The 22,539-nt window shown below is 43.0% G+C and overlaps 1 protein-coding gene across 5 annotated transcripts in view; it reads right to left on the bottom strand.

Moving 5' to 3' along the window:
- Positions 1-22,539, bottom strand: part of CCNA1 (cyclin A1) — a 28,132-nt gene that overhangs the window by 4,661 nt on the left and 932 nt on the right. The window contains exons 1-5 of one of the 5 annotated variants that reach the window (XM_048494547.1): positions 11,153-11,261; positions 9,439-9,611; positions 5,253-5,487; positions 4,572-4,696; positions 1,209-1,435 (exon numbers count right to left, since the gene is read on the bottom strand). In XM_048494547.1, the coding sequence (XP_048350504.1) occupies positions 1,209-1,435; positions 4,572-4,696; positions 5,253-5,487; positions 9,439-9,594 (743 nt within the window). In that variant the 5' untranslated portion in view covers positions 9,595-9,611; positions 11,153-11,261. Of the gene's footprint in view, positions 1-1,208; positions 1,436-4,571; positions 4,697-5,252; positions 5,488-9,438; positions 9,612-10,597; positions 10,666-10,947; positions 11,131-11,152; positions 11,262-22,539 lie in introns of those variants that run through there. The other 4 variants (XM_048494543.1, XM_048494546.1, XM_048494545.1 and 1 more) reach the window with 4 other exon arrangements.

Raw genomic sequence — 22,539 nt, 5'->3', positions numbered from 1 at the left:
CCAAATCTCTGTAGAAGGACCTGGCAACCATAAAGAAAAACTAACCACCCATGGAGGGCACTGGGTTAGATAAAAGATCATCATTTCTCTATCAAGAGGTAACATGTTAATATTTTATCAATACAAGTATCAAACTTAGTACTTCTAATTTTTCTCTATACCTGATGTCAGGTATAGGTTGAGACCAATGTCATAGGCTCATTCCGCACATGCAAAATAATGCACTTTCAAACTGCTTTCAGTGCTCTTTGAAGCTGTGCGGAATGGCAAAATCCACTTGCAAACAGTTGTGAAAGTGGTTTGAAAACGCATTATTTTGCGTGTGCGGAAGGGGCCAGAGTTTTCCTAGGACATCAAACACACTTGTGATAGTCCTATTCACTAGTCATGTGCTTCATTTTCCTCCATTCTGGTTACATGGTTTACTCCCCCTCTCCTCAGTTAAGCTTTCCCCTCTCCCCCTTTCACACAGGCTTTTTCCCCTCAACAAAATATTTCATACTTACCTGTAATTTACTTTACATGTATTAATGTTTCAGATAGCAATTTTACCGCTGGTCAAGCAGTATTGTCATCTAAGCCTGAAAAATATACCAACTCTTCCAATGCCGCCATGTACCAAACTCAAAAGTTTCCAAAGCACCGAGCAGCCCAGTCAGCTAAACATAACTCTTTGGTGAGTATCATCAAGCTATGCAGATCCAAGCAAAGTTATATTCATTCAGTGCAACATCAGCTTGCACAGAAATGCAGACACAGTTATTTTGAAACATGACTGCTACGGGCCAATCCTATGATGGGTACCAATTTAACATAGGCAGCCTGCAATTACACTACAGTCAAGAGCCAAGCATTGCTGGGGTAGGTGTGCAGGGAAGAAACAGGTTTACCTTATGCGGCCTAGTATTCCAGGAGAGGGGAGGGGGCAAGGCACATGGTCTGTTTATCTACCATATAATCTGTTTATCAAAATTTAAACATAAATTAACACCCCCCTCCGTTTTTTAGATTTCCATCTCGCAAGGATGGACTTGGGAAGGATCATATTACAAAATAGTACCAAGCTCCCAAAAAGTTAAGCTGAAGACCAGACTGGACATCCCCTTTTTTGGCTCATGAATATACTTAAAACAGATATCTGCACACCTACACTACATTAGGGGCCAATTATCCACCCAAGGTCTGATCACTCAGGAATGGCTACTTACGCAGCTAGGAGCATTGCTGCTGTTCCTACAAGCTGAAGTTTTCCTCGAAGGACAGACATACAAGACAGGAAGCGGTCCAAGTAGTTTACAGCGAGGTACAGAGTCTCTGTGTGAAGCTTGTATTCTTCCCCAACTTCTACCAGCCAATCTACCAAAATTGTGCGCATACAGACGGTGATATCTGGCTGCTTCCTCATGTAGCAGGGCTTCGGCCTTTTCTGGACCTGCTTGGAAGATAATTTGGCCTCCACATAAGTGAATAAATGAAACTTGGCACTTTCTTTTCTTGAGCACTTGAACTCCTGGTATCACACAGTACAAGCTTGGTGTTTACTGGAGTTTTGTAGCACCTACAGTCCTATTTAAAATGGCTTGCCTTGCACAAGGAGCAGTTGTGAATGGCTCAGCATCTTCATGAAGAATGTAAATAAACCGAATGTGTCAACTTACCTTGGGCACAGCAGTATCTAAATATATTCACTAATTACTCTGAGGGGGAAATTTGCAGACATCTCAAAATGAGAAACAATTGTAAAAACGATCTCAACATTTGAACTTTTTTTGCCATCAAGTCACAGATGACTTATGGTGACCTCACTGTGTTTAAGGCAAGAGACATTCGGAGGGGGTTTGCCACTGCCTACTTCCACATCAGGCCCCTGGTATTCCTTGGAGGCCTCCCATCCAAATACTCGCCAAGGCCGAGAATGTATGACTGGCCCAAGGTCACCCATCAAGTTTTCATGGCAGAGTAGAGCTTGGGTTTCCCAGACATCTTATCCATCATACCACCTGGCTCTCTTGAACATTAGGTAGAATTAGACAGAATGTTAAAGCCAACATTAAAAGTCTGTATAGTGGTAAGAATGCACACCCAAAAAATTCAGTTACTACTTGAGGAATATCTATCTAGCAAGCAGCAATACTGATAGGGATCAAGGAACATAGCTGACAAGCAGCTGAATACAAATCAGGGACTTTGTTTCAGTGGAACAAACACTACACTGACATTTTATAAGCAAGTCACATAAGGGCCTTATCATTCACTATGCTGCTTATAGAATCACTTTGTGCAAGCCTGTATTCAGTTTTGGTTACTGCATTTGACATGCGGGGAAGCTGGGAAGAAATCAAAGAGCAAGAACAGAGGTCTGGAGAACAGGGCCCAAGCAAAGAAAGAAGAAATTCTTCAGGATGAGGAAAAGAACAGTGAAAGGGGACTTGGTGAAAAGTTTTCAAATTAGTAAGTGATGCCATAGAAGTTCTAGACAGGGAATTGTGGAATTTCATGTAGCTTTAAAATGATATACAGCTACAACATTTTAAAACTACATGAAATTCCACAATTCCCCATATAGAACTTCTAAGGCTCAGGCTGTAGCTATAGAGTTACATGCATGATTTTTTGACGGCACAACGTGTCCCTGAAACAAAGCTAGAAATGGAACATAGGGACCAGTTCCTTATCTGCTGCATGCATAAGAAGCTGAAAGCAATAAAATGTATGATATAAAATTAACCGAGAACTAAACCTGCTGCCTGGAGATTCTTCCATATGACTGAAGTCTAGTTCAGGGGTCTGCAACCTGTGGCTCTCCAGATGTTCATTGACTACAAATCCCATCAGCCCCTGCCAGCATGCCCAATTGGCCATGCTGGCAGGGGCTGATGGGATTTGTAGTCCATGAACATCTGGAGAGCCGCAGGTTGCAGACCCCTGGTCTAGTCAAACAAGCATTTGGTTGAACTAAGTGGCAGATTCAGCCACAACGAAGAATTATCTGGAGACTCTTAATGCTTTCTCCTGAACATCAGTTCTACCTCCCCCCAGGTGCATTATTCTTGCAAAAAGACAGGAGTTCGGAGCTCTTTACCTTTCACATTGCCACTGGAAGTCTGGCACACAGTATTAAAGGAAAACACACCAGTGATTATTTTCTGAAGTGAAGTAAACAATGGCTTTCCCAGAGGGAATTCATTTGTGTTGCAATGTTCAATACTGGACCACAAACTTACCCTAGTTAAATTCTATTAGTAGCTTTGCTCAAATGGTTCATTCTGTTTTCAACAGAAGTATTAATGTATTTGTAAGAGAAAAGATGACTGTTATCACTGGCTATTGAGTGTGCATACAGAGTGCAAACATATACCACAAGACATAAAAGTGTGTGTCTGACTGTAGGACATGAGAGCATTCAGTGTGTCATATTTAATTATGTTTCATGTTTCTTTGTAAGTGTCACAAAATCAATCTGAGGCAACCAAGTACACCCCTCCCAAAGCAACACCGAAAATCTCCCCCCACCTGGTGTCTAAAAAGTAATGTCACCCTCATGTAAATTATCCAAGACTCCACTTGGAAAAAGAAACCAAGTCTTTTATCAGGAGTAACTTTGAACAAGGTATGCCTGATAACCTACAAAATCAATGGACTTCTGCTGTTCCATCCAGAAAGCTCTAAGCAAGTTACAGAGCAATTAAGAAAGGGAAGGGAATGACTGGACACAATAGGGCAATAAGAAAAATGCGAAGGCATCCTGAAAACGGTTCTAACAAACAAGACTAAAAAGCTTAGAGCATGGTGAGTCAAAGTCCATTTCAGATGTATTGAGTTATCTACACACAGAGCCCAAAAGGTCAAGAAGTAAAAGACCGCAGGTAGACCACCATCCCACACCCAAACACAACATCCAATCAGCATGTATGAAACCCACTCCTGAAAAAAGCCACTGGTGACGAATAGGCATCACAAGGTCGAAAGTGGAAATCAATGCTTAGAATAGTCAATACTATGTCCCACTTGGCCTTCCCAGTATGACCCTTCAAGCTAGGCAAACAAACATATTAGGGGAAATTTTAAACCCACCAGGAAGGGCCATGCCAGTAAAACTGGAAATCAGGTTGTCTTGTAAAATGAAACAAACAAAAATCCTGCATAGCACTGAGCATGTATTCAAGTTGTTTACACTTTCATCGGCTCAAAAGTAAAATCCAAGAACACAATCCATATATATTTCCTCTTATTAGGACCAACTGAGTGACACAGAGTACAAACTTTTGAGTTCCTCAGAACTTAATCAGAAGAAATGTTTAAAATGTTAGAAATAGGGGGAAAGCGGGTTTCCTTCAGGATACCATTTTAAGACCTTGTAATGCTAGCATATGCCATCTGGCAGACAAAAACTAATCCAAAATCATGTTGCTGCAGGCCAGGCACCGTAACTCCTAACAACGAAATGATCCCAGCGAGTCCAATTTTCCTCTTACCCTAGAGATTCCATGTCTTTATGCCTTATGTACGGCCCTTACTTGGGGACAAGCACAGATCAACATCCTAACAAGCTTGTTCAAAGTACCACTCACTTCAGCCTCTCTCAGGTAGCAATAAATATCTTCAGCATATTCTACAATGCCCACGACATCCACTCTGTGACCCTGGGAATCTTCATTTTGTGACCGCAGTGAGGTATCGACCAGCATTGGAGACACTAAGTTACAAGCATATTTAGGAAAAGCTAATTTTAAAAAGAATGTAAACAACTATTCATTTCAATTTACTCTTTCATCATTAGGGGCCAGGATTTCTTATATTTCCACTTTAAACAATCACATTATCGGGTTTTATGCACTTGGGTCTCCTTTTGCGAACATTCCCTTTGGGTTGGGTTCTCAGTCACACATTTGTCTCCAGAACTCACCACGCTCTCAGATCTGAGAATGTCCATGATTTTTGAAAGTCCTCAAAGTGTGACTTTTCAGGACAAGCAAAGGGAATCAACATGTGTTTCCCTTTCGGGTCTCCTTGGTCCTCCTGGCTTTTTCCCACCCACAAAAGAGCAGTTCTTCCCACACTGAACAAGGAAGTGGGGGCTGGCCAAATAGCAGACTGGATAACCTGTGGATACTTTGAGGTGGGTTTTTCCCATTTAAACAAAAAAAATGCCTGGGAAAAACCCATTGCAGAACACACAGCCATGAGGAAAGTACTTTATGCATAAGTAGCCTATGACAAGTTAAAAACCTCAGTGATATAAGGAGCTGTACCTGTACTCAAGTCCAACAGCAGGTGAAAGCTGGGTTTCAGCACAGTGGTGTCTATTTCACACATGCTTTGTTCCACTTCTTCTACAACAGTGCTGTTATAGGTATTTTTCTGTTCTAGTTCATCTACATAAACAGTGAAGTCCTGTTTTGAAGATGCACAGGCAGGTAACACATTTTTTCCAGGAACAGGAAAGACATTTTCAGACCCAGAGACATATCGCATGGTGGTGGTTCCCTGGGGGAAAAACAACAACATGGTTTCTAGTAAATGAAACCAGCATAAAGTATTTGAGAATGCAGAAACAATATTGTAGACTCCAGGCAACAATCTCTTCTTCAGCCTCATTCTAAAAAGGATCATGTGGTATAACATTTAAAATGTTCCATATTCAGTTCCTGTCCACAGAGAAATTGCCATTAACAGGGCAGTGAGATTCTGCACAGTCTTTTATTAGAACTACTGTCAGAATACATAGTACTATGTATGGAGTCAGTGTAGTGCAGTGGTTAAGAGCAGGTGGACTTTAATCTGGAGAACCGTATTTGATTCCCCACTCTTCCACATGAGTGGTGGAGTCTTGTCTGGTGAACCAGATTTATTTCCCCACTCCTACATTCCTGCTAAGTGACCTTGGGCTAGTCACAGTTTTTTGGAACTCCCTCAGCCCCACATACCTCACAAGGTGTCTATTGTGGAGAGAGGAAGGGAAAGGAGTTTAAAAGCCCCTTGGAGTCTCCTTACAGGAGAGAAAAGGGAAGTATAAATCCAAATTCCTTCTCTTCTACTACTGAGAAGAGAAGAAGAGTTTGGATTTATATCTCCCCTTTCTCTCCTGTAGGAGACTCAAAGGGGCTTACAATCTCCTTGCCCTTCCCCCCTCACAACAAACACCCTGTGAGGTAGGTGGGGCTGAGAGTGCTCCAAGAAGCTGTGACTAGCCCAAGGTCACCCAGCCGGCATGTGTGGGAGTGTACAGGCTAATCTGAATTCCCCAGTTAAGCCTCCACAGCTCAGGCGGCAGAGTGGAGAATCAAACCCGGTTCCTCCAGATTAGATACACGAGCTCTTAACCTCCTATGCCACTGCTGCTCCTAGCTCCTAACACAACTCCTAGCTCCTAACACAGATGGGACCAATACAAAAACGTCCCTTGAACCATAACATAGGACACATCTGTATCTACGGTAGGATGGCAGTCTGTCCCTTCATTGGGAAAAAGTTTGTCATTATCACCAGTATTTTAATTACTACTTATTTTCTGTATATGATGCATGGTGATGCCTCTGAGGCTTACAATTACTTGGTTCCGCCTGGAATGCAAATTTGTCTGCCTATTAATGCTCAGATGCCTCACAAAGAAAAGGCTATTTCAACTGGAAAGTTCTCTTATTAGAATACAAGATGAGCATCTAAGCATTCAAGCCAGGTTTTTCCATTTTATCTCCTTACTTCAGATGGATTGCTGTGAACTGTATGACAAGCTCACCTGATCAATACCCACTTCACTTGAAGAATAATCTTCTCTCTCTTTGGGTCAATTATTTTGATTCATTCTTGCAAACACGATGTGACTGATGTCTTCCATCCAGTTCCAAAACCCAGACAATCTTGCTTGGGCTTTGAAAGGGCAGGAAGAGGACAAAGAGAGAATTTCCAAGTAGCTCTCAGCTATGGCTGGTGCAGGGAACTGTAATTCCCAGAGGTGGATGCATACCTATCAGGAAAGATCTCCTATAAACAGATGAATCTTTCCCATCCTTGGAAAGAATCAGACACAAAGCCGAATTTTCAACTGACCCAAGAGGAATCCATCAAATAATAATAATCACTGGAGTACCTCACTGGACAACTGAACAGTCATTCTACCGATTAACAAACCTTGTATTCAGCCTTCTGCTTGATGCCTGACATTGTGTGAACAAGGAAATTTAAAAAGGCATCCCAACAGATTCAGAAGTGTTAAATTAATACATTAAATAATAAAGCAAAGGATGCAGATTAATTGAAGGACATAAATCCCTCTAGACATCAATTCCCAAATGCAGTAAAGCTAAGCCTCAATCAGTATTTGAAGTAAGATTTGGAGGTTAGAGTCCAAAAGATGAACAAATTGGTTTTGAAGCTGCTGCCATTGCCAGTACTAGTTCACACCAGTATATAGCATCTCATGTAGTAGCTATTCAGTATGAAGATGAAAACATTGTAAAGTTCTGTTTAAAACCTTTCAACCAGAATTTACAATAGCTAAATGCCAGATTCTTCCAGCAACATAGACAACCAGAAACACAATAAATTATTGAAGCTTAAAGTGATGACAAACTTCCAAATGTGAAAAAAATCAGAACAGTCTAGAAATCCAGGTGGCATTGGATAAGTAAACATTAAGGTATTTTTAGCTGCATAACCCACATCCTAACACATCTGCAACAGCATGTCTTGGCTACAGCAGAGAAATGTTGAAGCCTTGAGCCTGACTAAAACATATAGCCACAGGGATTGCAGAGAATGAATTTACAGCATTTCTTGGTCCCTGGGAAGTTTGTTTTTAAGAAACTGAATATTAAGAGATGGAACCTTTCAGTAGTAGTTGACTCTTGGCAGTAAAAGGAGTCATGCATTGCCACTGCCTTCTATATTCCAAAGCTCACAGCATGAACACAGCCATCAACTGTCCCCCAGTTTATTGTCGAAGACTTTCCCAGATGGAATCAAGTAGATGTTGTGAGTTTTTCAGGCTGTGTGGCCATGGTCTGGTAGTTTTTGCTCATCTCATCTGCATTTATAGCTGGCAGCTTCTGAGGCGTGTCATGGTAAGACGTGTTCCTCTCCGTGACACAGTTCCCCAGTTCTTTATGCAGAAAGACTACAGCAGAATCATGGGAATGACTATTAAACATCAGTTCCTAGTTGTCCCAATTGGCCATGCTGGGAGGGGCTGATGGGAATTGTAGTCCATAACATCTGGAGTGCCAAAGGTTCGCCACCACTGGTCTATGCCAACAACCTGCATGATGCTGAATCATTTGAAACATCTACCACCTCGTTGAGACTGCAGATTCCTTACCCACAGCAACCAGGCTGCAGCTATGAATCATCCCAAAAATGCATAAGAAACGAGTACCACTGTAACTGTTAACAATATACACCAAGCTTGGGCATTATTGTTCAACAAAAGATGCTCAGCAATGTAAGTGCCTTCAAGTGGTCTATTACAACATCCTGGAATTCCTGGGGCAGTTGGAGAAGCAGCTAGTTAATCCTTTATGAGTCCAAAAACAATGGCAGCAGCTTATTATTAAATATTGTTATTTATTAATGGATCAACTTCTGCCAGTAAAAAGAATGCCACTCATAGTTCAACTAAAAATTGACATTTGTTCAGAATAAGTATAACCCAGAAAATTTGAAATAACATTGACTGATCACAGTATAAAATACGATGTATGGATTCAGCAGCACCAGAGGTGTAGCAAGAGGGGAAAGCATCCTCCGCCCCACCCCTTAATGGCCCTGTCCCGCCACACCCCCACAGAGGCATGCCCCCGGTGTGTCACGCACCCCCCCCCAGCCCCCTTGGCGCTACGCCTCTGAGTGGCACCTGAAGAGCAACAGAAGAAACAATCTGCAAATGGGAGTCCTACCAAAGCACCCCTTCTGTTCTGCACTCCACCAGACAATTAGCCTGTCTACCACAAAGGCGTGGCAGTGGCTAAAATATTTTTGAAGTCATGGTGTGCACCCTGCTCCAGGGATAATTGTCTAGTAAAAAAAAGGGTATTGGAAATTCAATGAGATTTGCATTGTTGGGTTTTCTGGGCTGTGTGACTGTGGTCTGGTAATTTTTGCTCCTAATGTTTCACACACATCTATTGCTGGCATTTTCAGATGTATGTCACGTTAGGAGCAAAAACTACCCAGACCACAGCCACACGGCCCAGAAACCCCACAGCAGCCAGTTAATTCCAGCTGTGAAAGCCTTCAACAATAGATCTGCATTTCATTGTCATGAGTAGAAACTGGTCTCACTTTTAGGACTCAGTATGGTTTTTGACAGGCTTCTCATCTTTTGGGCTAAGACCCAGTGTGGGTGTACTTGCAAGATATGCACTATGGGCTACCCCCATTTCCCAAAATACTCCTTGCTCCAACAACAGCTGGCATTTCCTCCCCCTTTTCCCCATGTACCTGGCCACAGGATCTCAGACACTGCCCATTTTCAGTCAGCACCCCAAGAACAGCCCTCCGAGGGGGATTTTGATTGGCACAAGACTCCATAGCAACGTGAAGGGCCTCCCGCCCCCCAGTTTGTGCTTTCTCCTCCCCTTTGTTATTGCGATGCATTTTTCCAAAATCAGCAGCTGATGGAGGGAGAAGAAGAAACATGCATTAAAATGATTTCAATAGTTTTTCACAAATTCACTCTTTTCAAAGGCAACAACTCTCCTGTCTCAGCTGCACTCTTGGAAAAGGTACTGCAAGCATCAGCGTGCAAGACAGCTTTTAAAAAATTGTGTAGTGTTTTCAGTGTTGAAAGCATTTCATATACATCAGCCACAATAATCCTAAAACAGTCTTGCAAGGTAGGCCAAAATTGTTAACCCTGTATTGTAAGTGAGGAGGGACTGAAGAGGAAGGAAAGTAGCTTGCTTAACACTTCTTAATGAATTTATAGACCTGGGCCTTCTGCTGCATCAGCAACTTCAACAGTCCAATCCACAACAGAGGATCAGGGCAGGCAACATACTGGTAAATACTAGAAGTAGAACCTTCTACACGCCAGTCAAAATAAAGTGTCACCCTACCTAATCAGCAAGACAAAAATGGCAAAGGAGTACCCAGTCAAAGGGGCTAATCCTAAAGCTTTATGGTTACCTGGAAGTAAGAACTTGAAATAGAGATATAACCCAGTTTCAAATATATATATATATAAACAAAACCGATACTTAGCATTAGGATTCAAAATTTCGCATAGAAAGTATGCCTTGCTGAGCACTGTCCATTTAAAAAAGATTTAAGAACTTAAACATTTGCTCCCATGCAAACCCACTTCAATAATCAGATATATATATATAGTGGAATAAGTGATCTAGAAAAGAAACAAGAACCAGAGGAGCAAATAAGCCTCCTTGAGTCATGAGAAAAGGTAGAAAATCAGTAGTTTTATAAATAGCATAGAATCCTGAAAACTAATGATTGGACAGTGCCATCCTAATACATCTACCCTTCTAACCCGAGGTGGTGAATAGTCTTAATTAATGGGTCAGTGGGCTTGACAACAGGCAGCTCTGCTTAGGACGGCACTGCTATCGAGACCCAATAAGCTAGCCTCCAGTTCACAACATACAGTCGCCGTGAAATCACAAGGCCACTCTCCGATTTGGCTGGTGGCCCCTTCGATTTTCGCCAGCCAGGGCAACGCGAGCGCCTCCTCCGGCAACCCGGAATCTCATAGCTGCGAACCGCAGGAGAGCACCCAACGGTGAGGCCGGGATACGGCACCAGCTGCCCCAGCGCGCAGGCACGCTCAGTTACAAAAGGTGGAGCAACTACCCAGTCGCTCCAATGGAGTAGTGACTCGGGAGGGCTGCGGCTTGCAGCGGCTGAGTCCCAGGAGGCACCCGCCCCCGACGAGACCCAGCCGTCGTTCCCAAAGAGGAAGCTTCCCGCTCCAAGAGCAAGCGACCCAAAGCTTACGCCAGGCTCCTGCAGAGCCCTCGTTCTAACCTTCCCAACCGGCCGAGAGCGGCTTCTGTGCGGGTCACAAGAGCCGGGGGTCCTTCGCTGCTTCCCCCCACCAAGAGGCACTAAGCAGGGACGCGCTGCGCCCCCCGTCCAGCCTATATAAGCCGCCTCCAATCGCAGAGGCGCTTCCAACGCGCCGCCCCCGCAGCTTAATTACTTTCCAGCCGCCCGGCCGCGACTGTTGAGCCGGGCCAGTTGGAGTTTGCGGGCGGCTTCCCGCATGCGGCGGCGGGGCGGGCAGCTCCCGTGGCAACCGCTGCCGAAGGGGAATCGCCATGGAGACCTTCCCCGTGCTTGGTGCTGCCGCCGGAGGGAGAAATGGGCTTCCACCTGCCCACCCTTCTCTGGGACGCCACCTCCCGGGAAGATCAGCCCAGGGCGAATTTTCCTGGGATCTTCGCGTGCTTCCCCTCCTCCCCGGGCAATTTCAGTGCGATCCCCCTTTAGGTTGGGCCGCGCGCGCACTGCTTGCATGGTTGCCTCCTCGCCCCCTGCCCGGCTGCTTGAGCCAAGAAAGAGAAGAGACGCGCTGCCTGGGGTGCAAAGCTTCCCTAGCCAGCTGCGGTCCCGGCAAGCAACCCCCTCCCCAAAAGGCTGCAAACCAGCCAGCCCCTCGAGGGGAAGCGCCTTTTGTTCCACGGCGCAACGACGCCTGCCCTCGGGCTGGGATGATGAAAAGACCGGCAGGTGGCTTAGTGGCTTCTGTGTTTGGAAAGCTCTCCGCAAGAACACCCCTTCAGGATGCTTTCATTCGGAGAAGCTCTGGAAAGCTCATGAAGGGGAAGGAAGTGAATCTTGGGCCCCTTCCGCACAAGCAAAATAATGAGTTTTCAAACCACTTTCTCAACTGTTTTCAAGTAGATTTTGCTATTCCGCACAGCTTCAAAGAGCACTGAAAGCAATTTGAAAGTGCATTATTCTGCATGTGCGGATTGAGCCCAAGTTGGTCTCAGGATGCAGTTCGGAAAGCCGTGTTTTTAGTTGCTGGGGAGACAGACAGGGCATGGAATATGTTCCCAAAGTAGCTTTATTTTAACAGAGAAGAGCCTTTTGATTAATTTTATTTATCAGCGAACTTGTCCATCACTGAAGTTCTTGGATGGAGTACAGTCATAAAACAATATTAAAACTGTCAAAAAACCCTCTATTTTTTAAAAAACTATCCCCACCCCTCACCCTAATCCTCCAAAAATGCATAATAAACACTCCCTCATAATACCCTTCCAACACACTTTAAAAATTAGGCTGGGGCTGCACCAGTGGTGCTGGCGGGGGAAACTGAACAGCGCAACGGTGCATGTAAGAAGTTGATTATAAATTTTAAATACCGAGATGCTTGTGCTCCAAAATCTTTTGGAATTAGACAGGAAAAATGTATACTAACCTCTTCCCCCTTGCCTGGGTTCTGAGGGGGGAAAAGAGAAGGGATGTAGTTGCGTGCTGATCTTGCATGTCCACAGCTCACATTCTGGAGTAGCCCCATAGGATTAAATATAGTTCTTACAATTAAAGAGAAGAATTTTCGTTGACATCCACTCAAACATTTGTAAGTGAAGTGTGTGTTCATATTATATATACATGACCTAATGGGATGCTAAGGACTTCTTTTCTTATGAACAACATATACTACCTAGGAATGTTGGAATGTTGCTGACGGAATGACTATTTTGTCCAAGGACTAATCTACTTTCATTGATTTATGCCCTGCTTTTCTCCCCCATAGGGATCCAAAGTAGAAGAAGAGTGTTTGGATTTATATCCTCCTGCAGGAGACTCAAAGGGGCTTACAATCTCCTTGCCCTTTCCCCCCTCACAACAAACACCCTGTGAGGTAGGTGGGGCTGAGAGAGCTCCGAGAAGCTGTGACTAGCCCAAGGTCACCCAGCTGGCGTTTGTGGGAGTGCACAGGCTAATCTAAATTCCCCAGATAAGCCTTCACAGCTCAGGCGGCAGAGCGGAGAATCAAACCCGGTTCCTCCAGATTAGATACATGAGCTCTTAACCTCCTACGCCACTGCTGCTCCAATATTGTAGTTTACAATATTGTCCCCAGCTGCACTTTATCCTTACAAAACTCCTGTGGGGGTAAGTAAGGCTAAGAATGTGACTGGGCCAAGTTCACCCAATGAGCAACCACAGCAGAGTAGGGAATCAAACCTGGGTTTCCCAGATCCTAGTCTCAGACAATAAGCACTACACTATGACGGCTCTTTTATGTATATCAAGAAGCAACAGCATTAGTCCTCCTTTCTGTGAGCAAAAGTAAGGATTGCATTGAAGCATACTTGAAGAAAAATTGCGACCCAATGCCCAGTTTTAAATCTGAAAGTAGCTACATTTTGCCACATTTACCAGTTAGTTATAGCAAAAGATTAAGAAAGAAGATCCTTTAGCATCTTGTTATTTTCTTTCTCTGGTTTTCCTCTGCTTGAGAGAGAGGGTACTGGAGACTCTTTTATTCCGCATGGGCCCAAAATAGCTATGTGAAATCAGTGTAAAATGGTAGTGTAAAAGGATTTACACTGTTTTCACACTGTTTTCACACTGCTGTTTTTGGCCCATGTGGAATCCAACTTTGCCTGAGACCTTTTAGATTGTTGTCATAGTTAATATAGCTATATTTGTCCCACTTCTTCAAGCAGTGAGAAGCTCCATTGACTGTGGAGGCCTGGGTTGGCTCCCTATGGAGAAGAGCATGCTGTAGTTTCATAGCATTGTTGTTAATTAAAATCAGCAAGTAGGGCACAGATGAAGGCAAGGAGGCATTCCTTCAAGACAGCAGATCCTCAGAGAAAGGGAGATCAAGATCCTGTATTCCCAAGGTACCTTTCCCAACTCACAGGTCTGTTTTTCTGACTTCCAGATCCTAAACTATGCTCTCTTTTCACACACACAAACATGTTTGCGTCCCTTCTGCTATGAGGGGGCTCACCTCTTCCAAACCTTGATAATCACTTACTCAGTGTCATTTCCCAACATGGAAGTTCCATCAAAGAGATAGCTATAGTCCTCATATTCAATTCATTTGGTCAACTAGGACCAACTGATCTGCGGAAATTGGAATCCAGCTTCCTTGACAATATTTTGTGGAGCTCTGTGATTGGTCAGGGTGAGGAGTGGTTGTACTCTGCTATCTGTCTGATCCATTGCAGTCTTCTTTGAATTAAAGTACTGCCTAAATTACAATATCCCTTTCTGTGGCTTTCTCCACAGTTCTGTAGTTCTGATGTAACTTGTGGATATCTGCATTTCTGTTGTCCTTAAGGTTTTACTTTGGACTCTGAATCAGAAAAGGATGGACCCAATTTACTGTCCAATCCTAAAAATGTTTCCTCAGGAGGCTGGAGTTTCTAGGGGAGTAAGCCAGGGGTGGGATCCAACCAGTTATCTCCACTTCTCTAGAAGTGGTTACTAATTTTTTCTGAGTGCCGAGAAGGGGTTACTAAAGCAACCTCCCTGCCCAATAGGGTCTGGAGGTGCGTGTGTGCGGCGGCGCCACTGTTTGAATCCCACCACCATCGGAACCTGTTATTAAAATTTTTGGATCCCACTACTGGAGTAAGCCATACAGAAAAAAATAGGATTTACTTATAAGTAAGCTCGCTTAAGATCACTCTCTGAGGAATACATTGTTAAGATAACCATAAGGTTAGCTGAGCGAATGATTTTGGTACCGGTTTGCACTTAATCCATTTCAGTACTATCTTTTTGACAGCAATATCCATTCTAAGCAACTGATCATATTTCCCCCTTCTTAATTTCCTCCCCAAATTCACAGCCATTGTTTCAGGAATCCTTACAACAAACCTGTAAGGTAGGCCAGTCCTATTAATGCAGTGTGGTGTACCTGTCTTCTGTCCCACCCTTCCTATTTTTTCTCCTCAATTAAACTTGGTGCCAAGGCTGAGAAATAAATGACTTATCTAAAGCCACCTAATGGGTTTCTGATTGAAACTAGATTTGGACCCTGGAATGTTTAACTCATGCTCCTGGTTACTGCATTTCACGTGGCTCCTATGCAGGGATCGGCAAACTGGTTATTCATAGTTTTCTTGGCTTACATTTCAAACTGGGGGAGTGATTTAGGGAAGTTTTCCCACACTGTGGCACTGTAACTGGTGAAGTGGCCTCAAGTTAGTAAAGCTGTACAGCCCAATCCAGACGGAAGGGAGAGCTGAACAGCCACAGGCATCAGCAGGGGCTCACACCAACGCATTTGCCCTCCTGGCCAGAGAAAGTGGTACGTACACCAGCAGGAGGGCAAACAGGAAGGCATCCCTGGCTGCCTCTGGCTGCCTGCCACTGACTTTGCTTTCCTTTCTTTTGATCTATCCACAGTTGTAATCTGGACAGGTCTTTTCCTCCCTTGGGCAGCCAACTTATTCTGCATTGAAGATATCACCTATGATGTTTGAAGTGGTGTGAATAAGCCTGTCAGTCTGAGGCTACAATCTTGTGCAGGCTTACCTGGGCATAAACTTCACCGAATAGAGTGGAAATTATTTCCAAATAAACTTCCAGTGCATAGGAAGTTTGGTGCATGAGCCAGTGTAGTGTGGTTAAGAGAAGCCAAACTCTAATCTGGAGAACTGGGTTTGTTTCCCCTCTCCTCCAATTCTCTCTGAACTCTCTCATTCCCACCTACCTCATGAGGAATCTGGTGTGTGTGTGGGGGGGAGTGATTGAAAGCCTCTTTGAGACTCCTTAAAGATATAAAAACAACTCTTTTTTTCAAAATACAGCTCTAAACAAGCCTTCATGCAGAGCAGTTCAGGGTAAGGGTGTGCATGCAGACAAAAGAAAAAGATGCGACAGAAAACAAAGGAAATAAGTATTGGGAGTTGGCACTAAGTATTTTCCCGCTCATAAGGACATGAAGTACTGTACCCTTTATGTCCTTATGAAGGGGAAAGAATACTTAGTGCATTTTAAGTATTCCCAATCCTTAGTAATTTCTCTCTCTCTCTCTCTCTCTCTCTCTGTGTGTGTGTGTGTGTGTGTGTATAAATGTACCTTTTAAGTAAATATATTAAAAACCTCTTGGTTCCCATCTAAATTTATCCTATACTCAAGGAATTCTTTGCTTCACCAAATCCTGATTCATGTTTTTTTTTTTTTTTGCTTTTCAGCATGCTTCTTGAACACATCCTCAGCCTGGGGTTGCTAGCCTCAAACTCATTCACATTAAGGAAAACTTCAGTTAGTCTCCCTTTATTTGTTGTTGGGTTTGTTTGTATTTTGCTGTGTGGCTTATGCAAATCAGTGTCAGAGAATCAACACAAGGCTCAGTTTTGCTGGATGGTTCCCTGAAGTACACGAACAGACTGAAGCGTACATAAAACTTTTTCATTATCCAGGTCACCGCTTTGCACATCATTGTCTCCATAGCAATCCTTCCAAGTGTTCCTTAATAACTGAATTTCTGTGTTCTTTTAGATGAAGTCACTGATAATGATGCTGTGCATTAAATGTAGATCAGACATGTTAGTACAATTTGCTGGGCGCTGTTCCAAAATCAATCTGGACAAAACCCCTGGACATTTTATAGCCATCTTGGTCAATATGCGTTTCTAATAGGCGCCGAATAGAGTCAGGTAGGAGAACAGGCTTTCAGCCAGGACTTGAGAGTCATTTTGCACTCTACTGTGTTGAAGTGCAGGTTGTCTTTGTGACCATTTTGCTTTCTTTTCATGCCTCAGGGTAAAAATGTCCCATTTTCTTTTAACAGGCAAGGCGTCATAAAACAGTCGGCCACTTCTGTTGAAAGTTAATGATTTAGTAAGGCGGGCATGCTTGGACTTCTCTTCCCTTGAGTCAACGGGCAACTTGATAGCGTGCACGCAATGAGTTAAAATATATTGGTTCAGTTCTGTTGGACAATTGAGAATGCATCTCATTTCGTCCTGTAAATTAGTTCTATTTATTAAAGGATTCAAAGAGACCAGTTTAATGACACATAATTACAGTGGCTGGCAAATATTTTTACTTGGGATCATTTATTTTTGCCATCGTTACTTTTATGCTGCTGTTATATTGTTCTTGTGGCTGTGTTTAATTATTGCCTGTAAATTTAATATGGATGATCTATGCTCTTTTATTTTGCTGAATATTTATTGTGTTTTATTTGTTTCCCTTGTCCTCTGGATTGTAAATTGCCTACAGAAATCTTCGGTTATGAATGCTCAGTTAAAAATATTTTTTAAAAGTAAGCCAGGATAGTGTATCAGACAAGGATCTGAGAGACTCAGGTTTGAATTGGTACTCTGCTATGAAAAACTTGATGATGACCTTGACCCAATCATACACTCTCAGTCTAACCTATCTGGCAGGGTTGCTGGGAGTTTAAAGTAGAGGACAGGAGAAATTACGGGAGATGCTTTGGGGTTGCAGAAGGGCAAGTATACATAAAACAAAGAGAAATAATATTTCAGTATTTTAATTAAAATTTTTGTGGTCAGTAGATCCATTCAAAATACAAACCACAAAATGCAGAATACAAAATACAAACCAAACACCAAATTAGCCCACTCGACTGAATAAAGCAATAATATTCAACCCATAAATATCTGAGTGTTAAAAACAATTAGTGTGCAAAAGTCCCTGGTTCTTTTTCCTAACTGCCTTGGCTATGGAATTTACATTTAACCTAGTCAATAATGGAAGAATCCACCTTTGCTCATGTACAGAGTGATTAGAAGTTAAAATAATGCAAAAAGAGTTTCAGGCTCCTGAAGTGCACAATCTGAACTGGAACAGAACCTCTGCATATCTGCCTTGGAGGACGTCAGATGGAAACACATTTAATCTGGCTTTGGTAAAAAGCTAAAGATAATGGGTGATAAGTTCAGTAAACCAAAGTAAGTCACAAAAATATATAATTAGATGCTTTTGCGGTGGCTGGAATCACTGGATTTTATAGACACATGTCTTCTAGAATGCTGTGATTCAGTAAAAAGAAGATTTAAAGTACAGTTGTGGAAATAGATATTTCCTTGAATGGAGCCTAAATGTGTAGCCCATGTTGCTCAATCATCTTTGGCCAGCTGGTATTAATCTCTGTTCAGAGGCTGACAGTTGAGATCTCTCACAGAGGGATTCATGTTTCAACTTGAGAGCCCTATGGAAACTGACTCCTGGGCTTGATTTCTCAGGTTACAAGTCACCAGCCAGCATTTCTTTCTTACTAAGCAGCATCTTGACATTTCAAAGCAATCACTATTTTTTATAATCAACATAATCTCTGCTGGAAATTAGCTTGGCAGGAGCAATTTTGACTGTGACTATGAATATTCGTGGGGGGGGATTAAGATGTAAAGAGGGAAAATGGGTCAGAGAAGGGCTGATAAAGTTCTCAATTCAAATGAGCGCTTCAGAGATATATTAGAGTTCAGTTAGATCAATCAAATGGTAACATTTATTCTCAGACTTCCTTGGATTTGGGGCAAAGCATAACAGTTTACCATTTTAGTGCATTTAATCTGTATAAATAAATATTTACATATTTATAAAAAATACATTTTCTATCCTAATAAGTAATAATCATATTTAAGTGCCATTGTCATTCAAGTTACAGCATGGGGTTTTCGAGGCAATAGATGTATTTAGGCAATTTGCCATTGCTTGTCCTCTGCGTGACATCCATAGACGTCATGGTGGTCTCCCATGCAGGTACTCACCAGGCCCAACCTTGCTTATCAGCTGAGTTCTCAGACTAGTCTGAGCTATTCGGGCTATTTTCTATACTAATGTAGCACATAGCAGAATCACCAAAATAAAAGCAGGATCACTGATTCAGGAACAATATTTTAAAATTAAATGAATAAAAATATCAGGGCTAAAAAAATTGAGCTGTCAAACCGCAGGTATATTTGATATGGGGCGGGGCTTTGGTCTGTTGGAACAAAATGCTATATAATGAAAAGGCCTCACATCTCAGCAGGCTAGAAGAGCTCAGAGAACAGGTGCTGGAGAAAAGATCATTCCACGCCTGAGACCCTGGAAGGCTGCTGCAAGAAAAAGCTGACCTTACTATGGCAGATGGACCAGTGCTCCAACTCCATGTAAGCTGTGTTCATATGAAGAAATTCCATTAGCACAGAAAGGCTTTGCCTGTATTAACCACTCACTTCACCTCTCATTTACATAGTATTCAAAGCACTGCCTGTATCTCAGTAATCATTACAGCATCCCTGTAAAGTATGTCACTGTAATTGTCACCATGGGTGGAAGCTGAGGCTGTCAGTCATGGCCTAAGGCTGTCTAGTAGGTTCACAACGGAGATTATTAACCCAGCATTTCCCTGTGTCCTAAGTCACTGCATTCCACCACAAATGATAGTTTGTCTTAATGCAGAGGTTCAGACTAGACAGATGATCTTCAGATCTTGGGTGCTGCCTTTGGAACTGGGCCCAATAGCTTTGCTTCTGAAAGTGGAATGATTTGCAGATGTGACTGGTAATAATGTCTATGCACTGATTTGGATGGCCTAGACTAGCTTGATGTCATCAGATATCAGAAGCTAAGTAGGGCCAATCGTAGTTAGTATTTGGATGGGAGACCACCTAGGAATTTCAAGGTTGCTATGCAGAGGAAGGCAACAGAAGGCACCTCTGTCTGCTTCTCACTTGCCAAAAACCCCATGGGGCTGCCATAAGTGAGCTGTGACTTGATGGCACTTTACACACATACAATAATGTCTGTTTTTGTGCTCTTGGCACCTTTTTCAGGTGATTTTTCCACCAGTTCTTATTTTGATATGAAATGTGTTGATGTGGCAACATCCTGAGTTTGTAGCATCTGGTGCCTGGACTCTCCTTCCAAACTACTTAATGCAGTTATAGCTGTCCTTTACTGTACCCTCCAATAGAGCTGCCTTTTTGCCAGCAACTATGGTATACCCTGTGGTCCAAATTCCATAATGCAGTTAGAACCCAGGTGGTTGAGACCCACAAGTTGTGTCATTGATGACAAGGCACCACAGTTGTCAATCTAGTCTAGGGCAAAATAGCAACAACTGGCATGAAAACAGCCATTCATCATGTCTCAAGGAGATCAGCTTGTACAACTTTAGCACCAACCCATCTGAGGGAGGGGCCCACTGATGATTGAGACCATCTGTGATTTCCCAGGGGAAGGAAGTCATCCCTCAGAGCTCAGGATGAATGGAATCCAATCTACAAAACAGCTTTTCTATACACTTTTTAAAAATCCTAATTCTAGAAATAATTTATCCTGTTTTCCTAATGCATCAAAGCCTGATAATTAGTCTTATTTTTAGAACTCTTGCAAAAGGAAGTATGCGCCTTCCATGCAAATAGAACACCCAGCAAGAAAATAAAATCCCTGTGAATGGAAGAATTGGTTCCTGGCTCAGGATAAAATTAAATGGAGATCTCACATGCACGGGCGTAGCTCCAAGGAGGTGGGGACGCACGTGATGCATTGGGGGGTGCCCCTTTGGGTGTGTGGAGAGGACATTCTGGCGTGTTCTGGTGGCATTCCGGGGCGGGGGAGTTTGGGGTGGGACGGGGCAGAGGATGCACCAGTGCACTGGGCGCTTTCACCACTTCCTATGCCTCTGCTTACATGCCTCATCATACAGCCCTGTGCAACATCACAGTCATTCTATAAAGCTATAACAGAAATGGTTTAAATCCATGACAGAGGAGATGCCCGAGCCCTTCATGGTACCTGCTTTTTAAGCTGAGCATTCCTGTTCAAAACAAAAGGGCCATCTCAATTGTCAGAAGGAGAAGCACTGATGAAGAGGCCCCAATTGCAATGGTGTGCAAAACTGCAATGTCTGAATTGCCTCAGTGCTGATAGGCTGGTGGGGCAGGCAGGGGAGAACAACAATGGAATGCAACCCTCAGTCCATTCCTAACAGATACATATCCACACTGTCTATAAACAATTCAGTAGCAGGATTCGCAAGCTAAAGACACCAACTGGCATAATGTAAGGTTAGCATTAGAGCCTCTTGCTAGCCATGTGTATATAATTTTGCTGTAGCCTGCCTGTTTCGTTGAGGCCAGTAATCTTCAGTCTGTAGGTCACAACCTTCAGTTGACTGACAAAGCTCCATCTGTTTGGTTGTGACCCTCTGAAGAGTCACCTTTTTGGGAAGCCTGTTGCCAGTTCATATGCAAAAGGGCCACACCTCTTGCCTCTGCGTACTCTCTGAAAAGAGTAGTAGGTGGATGAGGCAAGGTGAAAAAACAAGAGGAAAAATAAAAAAGCAATAGGGTAAGGTGTACCTAGAGCAACTAGAAGAATCTCCACATCCTAATGGCTATAATGTACAAACTATTCAAAGTCTGCAATGTGCTATTTTAATAAAGTGCTGAGTGAAAAGTGCACGGTACATTAATAACATAGACACGTATATATAACCAACATACGGGAAAACCCACTGACAACAACAGACAAATCTCAAAAGGTGTCAGTCCTGAATTCATGAAACATTCCTATGCAAATACATCAAGAAGGGAGAGAATCAGTCCATTAGAGTGTCCATTAATGTCTCCTGGAAAATCTCCCGTCAGGTTGGTAACCACTCTAGATTCTCAACCCAATGTGTGGTAGAAATCCAAGTTTAAAACAGTTCTTTTTAATGCATTCAAACCTTGTTGGAGGGAATCACTAGTGTTCAAACCCATTGTTGGCTTTAGAGAATATTTCTTCTAAGCTGGTTCCCTTGAACTTCCCTTGACAGCAAACGGGAATTGGAATGCCCACTGTGGTAAACAAACGTTTTCAATCATTCTTCTTCAGTAATTACTCATGTCAGCCAAAATTATTTCCAGGGGGTATGATAGTAGGTCTTATTCTGCATGATCCCCCAATGGCTGTACAACAGTAGTCTTTCCTGAGATCACAGGAAGACATTTATTAAAATAGTACTTTGCACACTTTGAATAGTTTGTACATTATAGCTGTTGGGGTGAGGGAATTCTTCTAGTTGTTCATGGTAAAAAACAATTTCAGAGACCCTGCTTTTAGAAAAGTTCTTTCTGCTTTCCAATCCTCACATCTGGCACTGACTTGCCTGGCTATCCACTGCTGCCACACGTCTGCAAAATTTCTCCATCTCCTTCTCTCCCACCCCCTAGCTCAGTGGTTCTCAACCTGGGGGTCGGGACCCCTTTTGGGGTTGAATGACCCTTTCACAAGGGTCGCCTAAGACTCTCTATATCAGTGTTCTCCATCTGTAAAATGGATAAATGTTAGGGTTGGGGGTCACCACAACATGAGGAACTGTATTAAAGGGTCGTGGCATTAGGAAGGTTGAGAACCACTGCCCTAGCTTGACTTGGTCATCTCTTGACCCCAGCACTTGTTCATCCAACATTTCTCAGGCACTTGTGAGAAACCCTTCCTTATCTGTGAGGTGATATCTCTGGCTCTAGTTCTTCCTGTCAGATGATTTTGATATCATATGCTTGCAGCTCAATATGTCCCATGCTGCCACCTTTGGTTGAAGGATGTTAAAGTAACCCAGAACCACAAGTCTTGGCACCTCTACTAGCACACCCAAGACTGGAT

This window comes from Sphaerodactylus townsendi, linkage group LG04, assembly GCF_021028975.2.
Source record: "Sphaerodactylus townsendi isolate TG3544 linkage group LG04, MPM_Stown_v2.3, whole genome shotgun sequence".
Lineage (NCBI taxonomy): Eukaryota > Metazoa > Chordata > Lepidosauria > Squamata > Sphaerodactylidae > Sphaerodactylus > Sphaerodactylus townsendi.
The sequence above is the reverse complement of the archived record's forward strand: the minus strand, read 5'-3'. Positions and strand labels throughout refer to the sequence as shown.